Raw genomic sequence first — 13,941 nt, 5'->3', positions numbered from 1 at the left:
CTTTCCAGAACATTAAATCCAACAATACTTTTGTGATGGGTGCCAGGTGCCCACCAAGTTCCACTATTACACCCTAATAGGACAGGAAAGAAAAAATATAGCAAAAGGTTCCTTAGCCAAGAAAAGCACACGGAGAGATCATTCAGCAATTAGCATCACAAGCAAAACAGACTCAGGGAAATAAATTTTATTGCCAATCAAAAGTCAGTGAAGGGTAATGATAAATTAAAAAAAAAAAAAAACAAAAAAAAACCTTCCAACAACTTGCTCCTGCCTTACTTCTTCCCAGGCTTAACTTCACTCCATTTCTCCACTCCTTACCCCCCAGCAGCACAGGAGGAGTTTCTAATGATTTCCTTCAGAAAATTAATCTTTACACTTTAAATATCCACCTTCTGTATTGATTCTTTTAGCAACTGATGGTTACACTCCTGAACACCACCACAAAGCTTAAGGTCATTATTGTTATTTTAAGTCATTTTGTACCAAAATGATCAGCATACTCAGAGTCACAGAGTAAGCTGAGTTGGAAGGGACTCTCAAGAATCACAAAGTCCAGCTCCTGGCCATACATAGCGCCATCCCTAAGAGTCACACCAAGTGCCCTTTTCTTGTTTACTCTTTCTACTAGCAAGACAAAAATTGTTACTGAAGAGCTTACACTACAATTTAAAACAATACATCTCAGATTCATCTGCTTATTATGTTAAACACATCAGCTTAGTCAAACTCTTTAAAAAGACAGCGGGGGGAGAAAGTACGACTATTTCCATTACTATTTCTATAACAGATTGTGCTCTTCCTCCACAATTTCTTTTGCAGCATATCAGCAATCTAAGGTTCTTTAAAGAGACCTGTTTCATTACTCTAATTTTTGGGTACAGTATACCCATGTCCTGAAAATACACATTTCTTGAGCATGACTAGACCTGCCAACAAGCATTTTCTCATCCAAGCATAAAGAAGTTGTCTAGGTTCACTTAGGATGCAAAAATTCATACATTAGACAGAGATGTTTTAACACTTTACTACTACCACTGCTTTAAGAATATGAAAGATTATAGAACAGAAAACTGACTTTCTGCTGATACAGGATTGTCATCCAATCTATTGCCAAGAGGGTTCCATTAGCATTCTGGCTCAGAAACGAAATGAAATTATATATATACTCTTCCTTCAATCAAAATTACAAAAACCATTTTCACCCAGACAAATACCAACTTCCGCATGGATGTTTTCCCTGTGTGTCTGGGCAGACTCTGGGCACAGCCTTCTACAGCAACTTCCATGGCACTACCTTCCCTACTAAAAAAGGCACCAAATGAATATTGGAAGTTAAACTGCCAAAACAAAACACACTCAAGCTTTGCAACTTATAGAATCACAGAATAAACTAGGGTGGAAAAGACCTTCAAGATCATCTAGTTCAACCTATGACCTAACCTAGCAACTCACCATCAAGTAAAGCACAGCACTGAGTGCCACATCCAGTCCTTTTTTTAAACACATCCAGGGATGGTGACTCCACCACTTCCCTGGGCAGACAATTCCATTGCCCAATCACTTTTTTAGTAAAGACTTTCTAACATCTAACCTAAACTTCCCTTGGTGCAGCTTAAAGCTGTGTCCTCTCATTCTGTCAGTTGCTGCCTGGAGAAAGAGACTGAGCCCCACCTGACAACAACCAAACTTCAGGGAGTTATAGAGAGTGATAAGGTCACCCCTCAGTCTCCTTTTTTCCAGGCTAACTTCTCATTCTCTCAAGATTTTATCCTTATTATTTTAAATATTTTAAATTCTTAAGTAATTAAATATGTAATGGTTTTGCAGAAATCTCAATTTTTTTCCTCATGTCTGACAACACAGTGAACTGGTGAAAAAAGATGGCAAAGTCAAATAAAAATTCTCATTTCTCAGTGCAGAAGCTTCCTTTTCCTTCTGAATAGCTTTGCCCTTTAAGGTTGAATATACAAGAGAAGTGTTTAACTTATTCAGAACAAGTATTTTCTATTAGGAAGCCAATTCTTATTGCCTGAATGACAGCTAGAAATTACCTTTCAGAAACAATGGCTTCTTCTGTCTTTCTCTGTGACAGGTTGGTTCTAAGCAAATTGACTCAAAAAAACCCACTGCCTCATAAAAAGGATTATTTTTTAAAGATTTTAAAACTGAGTTCATAAGCTCCTTCACCCAAACATTGTTTTAAGTGGCATTTCTTGTCAGGACACCACAATTTCTGGGAGCTGGAGGCTTGTCTAGCCTTGCCTCAAGTCATGTTAGTTTTCATTGCTTTAAGTAAAGCAATTTAATTGTGGGTTTTAATAATTGCTACTTTAATTCAAGGTGTAGAAAGAATGCAGTTCATGGTTCAGGGTGGTCATTTTCTTCCTTCCTATCAGATTCCTGGGGCATTTAAGTGCATAAAGAGTAAGTTTTGCTTTTGAAGAACTGATGCTGTATTTAACAGACACTGACTGATGCTAGATAGAAATATATTTATGACTCAGAAAGACTTTCCTAGAGAAGGAAGACAAGCCTTCATTGCTAACATGGTGAATGAGAAAAAAATCAACTATAACTGTAGAATTAATGGTTGCCTAAGCTTGACAGCTTTATGTAGTTAATAACTCATGCTTGCTATATTTTCACATAGAATGCAGGAGTTGGAGTGGATAGGAACCAGAATACATAGAAATAAAACTAACTATTCTGAATATACTGTAGATTTTTGATATGTGCAGAATACTGGAGAAATCCAGGCAACTCCAATATATATAATCACTCCTTATTTCCCCTAACTACTTTTAAGTAGTCCAAAGATTCCAAGTCACAAGTTTTGCATCATGCTGCCTATACTATAATACAAATTAAGTTACTACTTCATACAAATTAAGACTCATCAGTCATATCTTTCTAGATTAAACAGAAAAGTAGAAAACTCCTACTATAAGAAAAGGATGAAGGAGTTGATAACAGGAAAATAAGACTGCCAGTCTACAGCACTGCAGGCCAGCAAAAAAATCACAGCACCCACTGGTAACTGGTTATTCCAAATATCCAGCTAATGACTCGAAACAGCATTCAAAACTCATCACTACTACAAGGGCTCAGTACAATTTCTCTCAGTACAACTGTGGTAGTTTACTTCACTTTAGCATTACAGTTGCCAGATAAAGACAAAATTTTATACTTTGCATAATAAAGTTCTTTGTTTTTGCCAGCCCAATAACCATAGAAAAAGACAGTCAAACTGGAAAATAAGCTAGAAAGGAACATGTGCTCAGTTCTGTTTCATTTTCTACATAAAAGCACACATATATTGTGACTTCTGTCACTTACAGCAGTAGTTCCTAAAACAAGCAGAGTTGAAGAGTCTCTATGAAGCTTCATCTTTCCAGTGAATGGCTCTAAATCTCTGAAATTAAGCCATTCCACTGCAGCTCTGGATATTTGCCAAGGCTGTCAGGTGAGTCTGTGCAGCAAACAGCACCAAATGGACCTGACAAAACTCTATTTCTTCTACCAGAGCCAATGAGGTGATCTTACCTATAAGAACTATGTCTCCAAATACAACAGCAGGACAGACAGCTACTGCAGTTGAGAAAGAGATGTCAGGAGATAAAGTCTTGGTTTCATACCAGTGAACCACATCAATTGCAACCAAGGATTTCCTCTGTGCTCACTGTTCCTCTGCAGAAGGGGTGTCTGCCACATAAACAGACCTCAGCAGCACCCAAAGGTCGTGTAAGTCTGGTTCCTAAAAACATCTAAATTCTCTAGGAGGCAGTACAGCATAAATATCTTTCTCTAAATTAATGGTGTGGTTTAAAATTAAGATTCACCTTGCTAACAACTAAAGCCAGTCCTAGAATAAACACACTTTCCAACATGTTTACTGTCTTTCAGCAGAAAATCCTGACAAATACAGACACTGGCAAAAAGACTTACTAACCCGTGTTAGTATTCACTTCAGGGAAGTGAGTAAGCCTTAGCTTATGTTGAGGAGAGGGAAAAGCAGAATTTCAGCATAGCTGCAGCAGCAAAGCTTATCTAGTATGCGCTGGCATCATGTTAGACTAGAGCAGGACAGCTCTGCAGGTCTAGTTATACCTCAATAAAATGAATTATTCTGTAGATAATAAACTAAAACAGCAGTGTGTTGCATACATATGCCTTTTACAGTGCTAAGAGAGAAAAGAGATCAAAATTCAACTCTGGCATTTTAATTCTCTGTAGAGATTAGGTAAAAGAAACAAAATACAGATGAGAGACTAAACTATTTCCTTTGCCCTCGAAAGGGAGGGGACAAAGAAATCCAATAACAGAGATGCAGTAACCAAGAGCCTTCAAATGAGCTGAAACCCATAGCTTTAAAGCCCCTTTCTTTCTAACTCCTAACACACACTCCTCAAGTAAAAAAAAAAAAAAATCCCAAACCAAAACCCCTAAACATTGTCTATATTGCCACTACAATTTGTCTTTGTTCCATTATAACAGAATATTACACATACAAATACACACTTCATAAGACACCTCCACAAAAGTGGAAGACAAAATAAAATTCTGAATGCTATATGCTGACACCTTAAGAGGTGATTTTTAAATTAGTAGAAACTAAATTAAAAAAACCCCAAACATTTAATCTGATACCTTGCAATCTGCAATTTAACTTAATGAATTATAATTAACTTTTAATTACTAGTTATGAAAATTGTCTTAACAGAAAGTACACCTAGGAGCACAACTGTACTTCCATGTAATTTTAGACTTTTAGGATAATTCAGGCTGGAAGAAGCCTTGGGGTTATTTAGTCGACTGTCCTACTCAAACATGTAAAAAGAGAGAGGCAGGGTTTCATAACTAGGAATCACACAATATCAGTCTTTTTGAAGCAGACTAAAGATATGTCTACTAATACATTAGTTTCAGCATCATGCCTTCTGGAAGAAGAGAGAGTAAAGGATTAACAGGCTTAAGCTACAATGTAAAACTTGTAATACAGCTTTGCAATTATCTAATTGCCCTTCATTCATCTCTCTTAAAATTAAGATCACATCCTGCAGTCTTTGCTTCTTGCAGCGCCTCACAACAAGTTGTCCAAGAAAGACTTAAGCTCTGCAAGAAAGACTCGGTCAATTGCAAAGCAATTTTTTTAAAATAAGCAATAGATTTATTTTTATAACTAGGACCCTTTCCTCTTCATCTCAGCTATGTTTATTCTAATGACAATTTCACATTTCTTGAAGTTTTTCCTCCCCACAATTAGCAACTACATACCCAGGATGCTCAGCACATTGCCTTTTTTCCAGATACTGCACTGTACCAATGATATTTAATGAGGTTTAATTGCATTGCAAACCTTTCATAGGAAGGTAGAGAATGCTGCTTGGTGATCCTTAAAACTGCATCAGCACTCTAAATTTTGAATAAGTTTTATTTCAGGTACTCTTGAGAATAGATGGCTTACAGCACTAAAAAGTCTGCAGTCAACACCAGATTGCCAAACACTGCATTGAGTAGGAACTTCAAAGCACCCCAGTGGTTTTTAATGTTACTGAGCCACAGGGCCTTAAGTGACTTCTTGCTTGTCTGTTTCATAACTCAAACCAATTGTGCCTGGTATTATCAGCATTGGCAGAGGCTACTGTCCATTCAGTGCATTTGTGCAACACCATTCCTAGAACATACACCTGAGCACTGCCTGGCTATCTTGTTCTGGGGTGATCAGGAGTGATGGCACAGCTGATACAATTGGAAAATGAAGCTTTTTAATCTCAGTGAATGAAAGGTAAAAATGCACAATGCATCTTCACTGCAGGTGCAAAACACATTCCTCCCTGTACTTTGCTCCAGACTGAAAATATGCACATTAGATTTGCTGGGATGCCCTTCATGATTTCAGTAGTTTTGTAATACAGAAAAGTTTGCACATGTTCTAGTAAACCCAACAACAGCTAATTGCATTACAGTAAGCATCATTGCTTATTCAGAGTAGAAAGAAATCACTACATAAATTTACATTTGCTATTAAATAAATTAACTAACTTTGTCCTAGGAAAATCTCCTTTTCTGCTTTAAGAAAGGTAACTAATAATTGGTGCATAGATTACTCGTTCATGACCAGGAAAATGAAAGCCTAGGAATTTCCACTGAAATATCACTATTTCCATCACGTGGAAAAACTGAAAAAAATACATAATGATTTTGTAGAAGATTCTGTTATGGTCTAAATTGTTCTTACTTCATTCATTCTGTTCTTACTTCATTCTTCTTCATTCAGGATTCCTTGGATTTGTTAGCATTTTAGTGCGTGTTGGAACAGAACTCGAGATTTAACTTTTACTACATATCTTCAACTAAAAGCCATGAAAATTCAAAATCAAAACACGTGACAAATGATAAGTTGCAAGCAGGAGGCCTTGAGCCTTGATGTTACGAAACCCATCTTGTGCATGACTAATCAAGACACATCTACAGAATTTCAGGATTAAATACCTTCTGAATCCTAAGAGCCAGCTTCCACTACTTTCTGCTTTTATAGACCTAGCTTTTGTAACTAGAAAGAGCCACTGCCAGTTATGAAATGGAAAATAATAACAACCACCACCACCACTACATGATAAAATAGAACAAACAAGAGACACAATGACCATCAAATTAACCATATTGATCATGTACATTGTAATTACTGACATGGTACCATGTGTTTGTACATATGGTAACTTCTGAAAGGAAAAAAAGAAGTCTCAACTAAACTAAGAGAAGTTTCACAAATAATACATTACTTCCTTAAACACAAATTATATCCATCTTGCCAGCCTGCCTTACCATACTTGAACAACTCTTTTCAACCCTACACTTTCAGTCAAACTGAAATGATAATGGAAGGCAAAGGAAAAGACATTGCAGACACCACTCAATTTTTACTAACTTTTGGACTGACAAAGACTATTTACTCTTAAAAAATCTAGGCCTTAGCTATGAGGGAAATTTTTCCAATATAAGCCAATGGTCAGTCACTAACTCTAGTGAGTTTCATAGACAGCATAACTGATGAATTTAGTCTATCTATGCTTTTTAATTAAACAGATTTCCCAGTCACAGCCTGCAATCACTTTGCTATAACACAGTGCAAGAGTAAACCTGCAGGAGAAGAAAAAAATTCTGCTTATAAGAGATTGGCTTATATACATGTATGTAGATTTATATTAAAAGTAGCAAGGCAGTTAAGCAATAATTGAAATTGTCCATTGGAATAAGCCCTCATACCCTCTGCTGAAAGCATACATAAGCACTTTGAAAAAAATTTCCTAACTTCATTAATTGAAGAAACTATCTTCCATTTCATTCATTCACCCATTCAAAAGTAAAACTATTTTCAAACTCCCATTTACTTTTACACTGTCCATCAGTAGTTACACACTTCATTCTACTTCAATGAGTCTGCACAAGAGTGCATAGCAGGATCCATATGCTGCTCACCAAGTGAGAATACAGGCTGTGAAAACCCAGCAATGAAATCTGAACAATGAAATCCATCCTTCAGTATGAAACATTGCTTTGGATTTTTTTAATAAGTCACAGGGATTTCTCAGGCAGATGACTCTTAACTATATTCTGTCACTTGGTAACTGATCACATAGCAATACACACTATTACAATAGTCTGGAGCAAAGAAGATAACACTTTTTTATTGGAAATGTGAATTATGATGTTGAATAACAATTTCAGGTATTATTTGACTAAGGGCACCAAAATGACTTGAAGTCATATGGCCAAATTTACCCTTTTGGGGGGATGATTCTGACACAGGGTCCCAAAACAAAATTTACAGAAGAGACTGTGTGTATCAAACACACTGCTGCAGAATTCAGTCAACCCTTTCTGACAATGGGTAGAATAAATTGCTGATACCCCATTAACAGGGATCAGCAACATTAAGTGTTATCACAGGAAATTCAAAAACATCAGAACACCAAAGTACCAAGAAACTATTAGAAAAAACCATTATTACAAAAGACCAGTGGGATTTATGCAGTTTGGAACAGAGGCATCTCTCTCTTTCCCCCACCCCCACTTAGCCCTTGGGTCTTCAGTTAATCTTATCTCACTGCAAATCCTAAAAGAGAGGCTGCAGCACAAGGGAGTGTTAAGAACCAGAAAATCTACCACTGGTTTTGCTCCCTTCTTCATTTCTCCCATGGTAAGGGACTCCCTACAGGGTCACCACAGCTCCTTCCCACACCCCACAGATTCACAGTAATTGCACACACAGAACCCTGCTTCGATGCAGAAAGAAAAGGGCCAAATTTATGCACACAAATCTCCCTATCTTCAACCCCTACCTGCTAAAACAGTGAAGTCGTGTAGGTGGGAGTGCCTGGGTCCTTCTTTGGGGTGGGGGTTACGACAGGCTGGGCTGAGGCCTTGCGGAGCAGAGCAGCAGGACCAGTGCCACAGACAATGTGGAGCCAAGCAGCTCCATATCAGTGAGCACTGCTGGCACACCAGTATCACTTACACTTGGGTTCCCACCTGGGCACAGCAAGGAGGGGTGGAAGAGGAAGGAAGTATATTATGGCTGGTCTTTGCTTTTTCAGAGGGCAGATGAAAGGTCTACAAAGTTTCACTGTAAAGGAATGCACTTCAAAGGAGAGTTCAAGACAAATAAGATTTTGTCAGCACTAACTACAGAATTGAAGGGGGGAGTAGCAGAATTATACTCTGCACCTATTACCATAATGTCTGATGATTTTTCAACTAGAAAGGAGTCAAACAACAGAAATCCGATTTTTTTTTTTTTTTGCTTTCCAAGTAAACTTAAAAAAAGTTAGGAAATATACATGGATCGTAAAACCTGAAATAAACGCAGGTTAAAGTGGGAGCCTTTTTAGATCATTTCACCACTTGTTAACAGCTAAAGGTCCTAATCAAATAGCCCGAAGCCTGAACCTAGCGATCACTTCTCGCACCTCTCTCAGTCCCAAGGCCCTGCCACTGCAGGGCATCCCTTTTCCAAACACAGAGACCCCAAGTCTCCTCCAGGCCGCCTCCCGTGCGCTCTCTACTACACCGCACACATTTACTACCTCCGCTAGCACTTCCACTTCAGTTTTAAGAAAGCAGAAATACAACCCTCGAGAAAACCAAGTCCCAGCGTGAGGCACAGTCCTCCGACAAACCATGCCCACATGGCTCCATGTCCGTGCCACATCCAAGTGTTACTCACGGCTGCAGGTGATGGCTTAGCGGCAAAAGCTCGGACACCGCTCCACGGAGTTCTTTGGGGGGAAAAGGCGGGGGGGGGAAATCTTTCCTCCTTTGTCCTGGAGGAACAGCGGGTTCAGAGCCCACACTAAGCTCACCCGGGCTTCCCCCGCCTGGCACTCCCTCCCTCCCCGGAGCCGCCCGCGAACCCAGATGTGCGGGCGGCCCGCGGGGAGCGGTCCGGTCCGACGGGGCAGCACCGCGGGGCACTGCCCAGCAAGAGCGGCCCGGGAGCCACAACACCCGCGGGGAGCAGGAGAGACCCTCCCGCGGCCCAGCCTCACCGACCCCCGCCCGGAGCCACCGAGCTCCTGTCAGGGCGATACCACCTTTAGCCACCCCAGCCCCAAAGGGGCTCCAAAGCTCCCCCCAAGGCTCCACACCGCGGCCGCGCACGGCAGAGACCGCGGCTCCTGAGGAGAACAAGGAGGGCGCCCCGCACTCACCGCTGCCGCCGCCTCCTGCGGCCCCCAGCACCCCAGCAGCAGCACCAGGCAGCCGGCGGCCAGGCTGCAGCTCCGCCGCCGCCGCTCCATCCTGCCCGCTCAGGAGCTCCGAGGCCGGCCCTCAGGCGCGGGCATAGCCCGGCGGGGCAGCGCGGCTCCTGTAGGCGGCTCGCACCGGCCGCCCCGACGCCAGCACCCGTCCCTCTGCCGCACTCGCCCGCTTCTCCTGGCTCAAGTCCTCCCGGGACTACAGTATTCCTCCGCTCCGGGGGCGGGCGGTGTGGGGCACGCTGCTACCGCCCCCCTCCGAGGAGGCCACAATCCCCCCCACCCTTCCCTCGGGCGCCGCAGTTTTGTCGGCTCGAAGAGCGGGCGCCGCCTCTCCCCGCCCTGCACCTCCACCGGGCGGGCAGCTGGACCCCGGACTATTTTCTGCAGCGGAAGTTGCAGGGGTGGGTGGGTGAAGGAGAGTTGTTGCCAGTGCCGGGTCGCCCCTCTAGAGGGGCGGGCGGCGGGTGCGGGACTCGCCCGGCTTAGTCTCGGCCCATCCGGCCCCGCTCAGGTGCGACGCCTCTGCGGGGACTGCACAAACTTCCTGCCTGGGCACGCTGTGAGTGCCTGCAGGGGCTGCGCCGCCTCGGGAAGCGAGCAGTGACCGACCCGAGCAGGCATCGCCGGCGCTTCCAGCCCGGCCGCCACCCCGGGTGCTCCGCCGTGCCGGGGAAGGAGCCCGCGAAGCGGCCGCACCGTGCTCGGCTGGCCCCAAGTGACGGCGGGCCCTCCTCTTCCTCCGGCGGGCGCAGCGGCGCGTACCCGGCTGCGCCGTGCCGGTCCCCGCGGGCTGCCCGGGCCATGGGGCGCACAGGGTGAGTGCCAGACGCGGCCGCCCCCTCCCCGCCTCGCCCCCGGCCCGCCGTGACTGTGTCCCTTTGCCTCCCGCAGGGCGCTGCTGCTGCTGCTCCTCTGGCTGGGCGCGGAGCTGGCGAGTGCGGTAAGTGTGTGCAGGTCCCGGCCGCAACAGTGCTCGCTGGAGGTGAACGTGCCTGGTCGAACCTGTCGGGGTTTGGGCATCCTTCGGCCAGAAAAAAGACGCATCCCCACCCCTCTCTAAAAGATGCGCGGATTCTTTTTTTAATTGCCATACACCTTTACTCCAGAGTTCCTTTGTGCCTTTCGTCTGGTTTACTTTGACTAGCCTCTGAAAAGTATACCGGGTGGAAGACTGTCCGTATGCGGTGTAACAGCTTTATTGCCTGATAGTGTGATCGGTGTCTCTCTTTGAAACTGACCTTTAGTTCTTTTTTACCATCTTCGCAAACCTTGCTGTGAAAACCGACCCTCTGAGTACTTGTTCCCAAGGGATCCAATCCAGAACACGTCATAACTAAGTGAAAGAGATGTGAGAAATTAAAGGATTAAGCTTTTAAGTGTTGCATCAAGGTTCATGACTATGGATTAGTAAATTGTTTTAAATTCTAAGTTGGTATACAGAAACAATGACTTTATGATCTATCTGACAACTTTATGATGTAAACATGGATTTTCTCTTGCTGTTCCTAATTAATGTTTAAACAGAGTAGTAGGGGACTACAGATTTTTTAAATGTTCGTAATTTTCTTTTTTGGAGTTGCAGTAGATTTTCAGCAACTGGAATCTGCAATTGTTAGCCCTTTTAACTAATGAATAAATCTGTAGCCTAAATTAAGTGTCCAACTGATGTACAGTCAGCAATTCAAAAACACCTCTTTGTTATATTTTAATGTAAATTAAGATTGGACAATAATGTTTGTGGTGTGGATTTTATAGTGAAAATAGGATATTGAATGAATGTTAGTATAGTATGTTTTAAGCATGTTTATTTTGATTCAATTTCAGACATTTCTAACAAAACCAGTTGATACGTGGGTTCTTGACTTCGTAGCCAATGTTTTTCTAGTGCTTTTGCTACTCTTGATTAAAATTTTAAAGATATATAACCTTTTTGTGCAACTTAGAAGAAATCTTTTGAAAAGGCTTTAATAGCAGAGGGGTTTGTACTTTTTATAAATAGGAAAGGCTTGATTATGTTTTGCATTTTTCATAATCAATTGCACTAGTAGAATTTTATCATCCTGATCAGGTGGTAGTTACAAGCTCTAATCTTCTCAAAGATTAAAAGATTAGAGGGTTTTGTTCAACAAAACCAAGAACTGTTCTACCAGAAGTTTTCACTGCAGTGGAATCTAGGTAAAAATGACTTTTATAAAGTAAGTACTTTAAAGGCAAATGTTGAAACTATTTCAAGACAAATGTCCCGCATTTTGCAATTATTTAGATAAATTTATGTGATATGGCAGTGAGATTATTGCTGATTGATGCAGCTGTAACTAGCAGCAGAGTTTCAATTGTTTGCTCCAATTTTGCTCCATACCTGTTGGAAAACATCTCTTAAGCAGTCAGATTTCTGTTAGATGTTAACACCTTTCTCTGCCCATAAAGGGACTCTTGTCAATTAAATCAATCACAATAATTAAAATTCATCTTTACATGATATTTCTAAGTCTTTCTGAGAGTTTTCTTCAGGGTTAGAAAACAATTAAAATCTTAAGTGCTGTGTAATCAGTCTAAAAATATGGAGAAGAATCAGAAATAGGTCCATAAAATACTTCGTACTTTATATGTCTAAGTAGATAATGGATGTAATGGTTTCTGTTGAAATGCTGTCAAACATGGACAGCTGGGAAGAGTAAAACTGTATTTTTGTCAACTTCAGATACAGCAGTAGTTTAATAACTGACTTTATGGTATCATTGACTTAAAAACACATCCAAACACCTTCCAGTATGAAGTAAGCTGTCAAGAAAAAGTACTGGTGATTGAACTTGCACTAAACAGAGCTTTTCTAAGGAAAGCTAGGATCTCTGAAAGACTTCTTAATAGATCTCTGGTGTATAATTTGAAGTGCTGGAGCATAGTGAAGTATAATGCCAATAAAATGAGGTTAAAGCTTTGGGTTAAGGAGTAACAACTTCTAGAAGACTATTCACAGAGACTGCCAACTTGGTGCTGAAGATGGTGTAATTTATAACTTTGTTCAGATTTTTTTCTTTTAAACGATCTCATTTCAATAACTTACCTGTTGTAAAAGAAACATCACTAAAATGTTGTTCCAAGTTCTTGAGCACTCTTCAGGAATGGTACTGTGGACATGACCAGTGGCTGGCATCAAGCCAGCATCTTGTATCAAAGCTGGCTTGGATTCAGAGGTCTCAGTTATGAGGTGTGGTCATCTCCCTTTCTGTAAGAATAAGATTTTTAATGTGTATCTGAATTAATATCTTCATTAATAATTATTTTTAGTGGATATAAATGATAATTATTTTGAATGACAGTACAAAATTAGTCTTGTACCATGATCTCTGTTTTCTTGAAGCAAATGTTGAAAACATGGATGACTGGATGTTACACATGGGGTTACTTGGCAGAGAGATTGTTGCCCTGGAGACCAGTTGCTTGGTGTGACCTAAGATTTCCCCCAACAGCTTTCACCCTGGAGTGCCTCAAGAAGCTGTGCTTCATTCATGGTTTCAGTCTTTTATTATCAATAATCTTCCTTAATAATGAACCAGGAGCATTAGTGCAAGCTGCTGTGCAAACACAAAACAACAACATAGTGCTGTCTTCAAGATGTTCATTGCACTAAGACAAGTGACAAAAGCTTGTGCAAAGGTAGGGGAGATAACACAAAATATTGGAACAGTGCAAGAAAGGCAGGGATTTGCCTTGGCTAATCTCTGTCCTCCCCTGAGGCTTTTGCAGGGTACAGTGCAAAGCAGAGTTTTTAGGAGAGGGACTTTTAAAAGCATAATCAGAGTTTTGCTGATGTTTCTGGGATGTCATAAATGTGAGGTGGAGCATGTGGTGAAAATAATCACTAAACTGAGACAGCCTCTTGTAATGAAATTTGAGATTCATGTCCTTCACAAAGCTCCCAGCTGAGCTGGAGTCAGTCTGTGCCCCCTTGAGAGCATCCTTGGCATACGGGTGGGATGGTAACTCCTCATTTATTCACTTTCTGAGGTAGTTGAGCACACCTGGGATATATCCTAGTTTTTATGTGATAGCCTGAAGAACTACTTTTAGGAACTTACTGTAAGCACCTATTGTCAGGCATGTTCTGTTGGAACAACTGAGCTTTCAGGGGAGCTCAGTAAGGTTTCTTCTGTGAGTGGACTTAATGTACTGTTGA

General features: G+C 41.5%; 2 protein-coding genes across 6 annotated transcripts in view; one reads left to right on the top strand and one right to left on the bottom strand.

Annotated features, from left to right (window-relative positions):
- The window catches only part of COL4A5 (collagen type IV alpha 5 chain), a 74,047-nt gene extending 64,011 nt beyond the window's left edge, over positions 1-10,036 (bottom strand). Inside the window, exon 1 of one of the 5 annotated variants that reach the window (XM_050974444.1) lies at positions 9,714-10,036. In XM_050974444.1, the coding sequence (XP_050830401.1) occupies positions 9,714-9,803 (90 nt within the window). In that variant the 5' untranslated portion in view covers positions 9,804-10,036. The remainder of the gene's footprint in view (positions 1-9,713) is intronic. The other 4 variants (XM_050974441.1, XM_050974442.1, XM_050974443.1 and 1 more) reach the window with 4 other exon arrangements.
- Positions 10,037-10,259: 223 nt separating this feature from the next.
- COL4A6 (collagen type IV alpha 6 chain) overlaps positions 10,260-13,941 on the top strand; it is a 109,981-nt gene continuing 106,299 nt past the window's right edge. Inside the window, exons 1-2 of the mRNA XM_018914331.3 lie at positions 10,260-10,579; positions 10,656-10,704. Of these exons, the coding sequence (XP_018769876.2) occupies positions 10,566-10,579; positions 10,656-10,704 (63 nt within the window). The 5' untranslated portion in view covers positions 10,260-10,565. The remainder of the gene's footprint in view (positions 10,580-10,655; positions 10,705-13,941) is intronic.

Source organism: Serinus canaria, chromosome 4A, assembly GCF_022539315.1.
Source record: "Serinus canaria isolate serCan28SL12 chromosome 4A, serCan2020, whole genome shotgun sequence".
Lineage (NCBI taxonomy): Eukaryota > Metazoa > Chordata > Aves > Passeriformes > Fringillidae > Serinus > Serinus canaria.
This window is presented reverse-complemented; position numbering and strand designations above follow the sequence as displayed.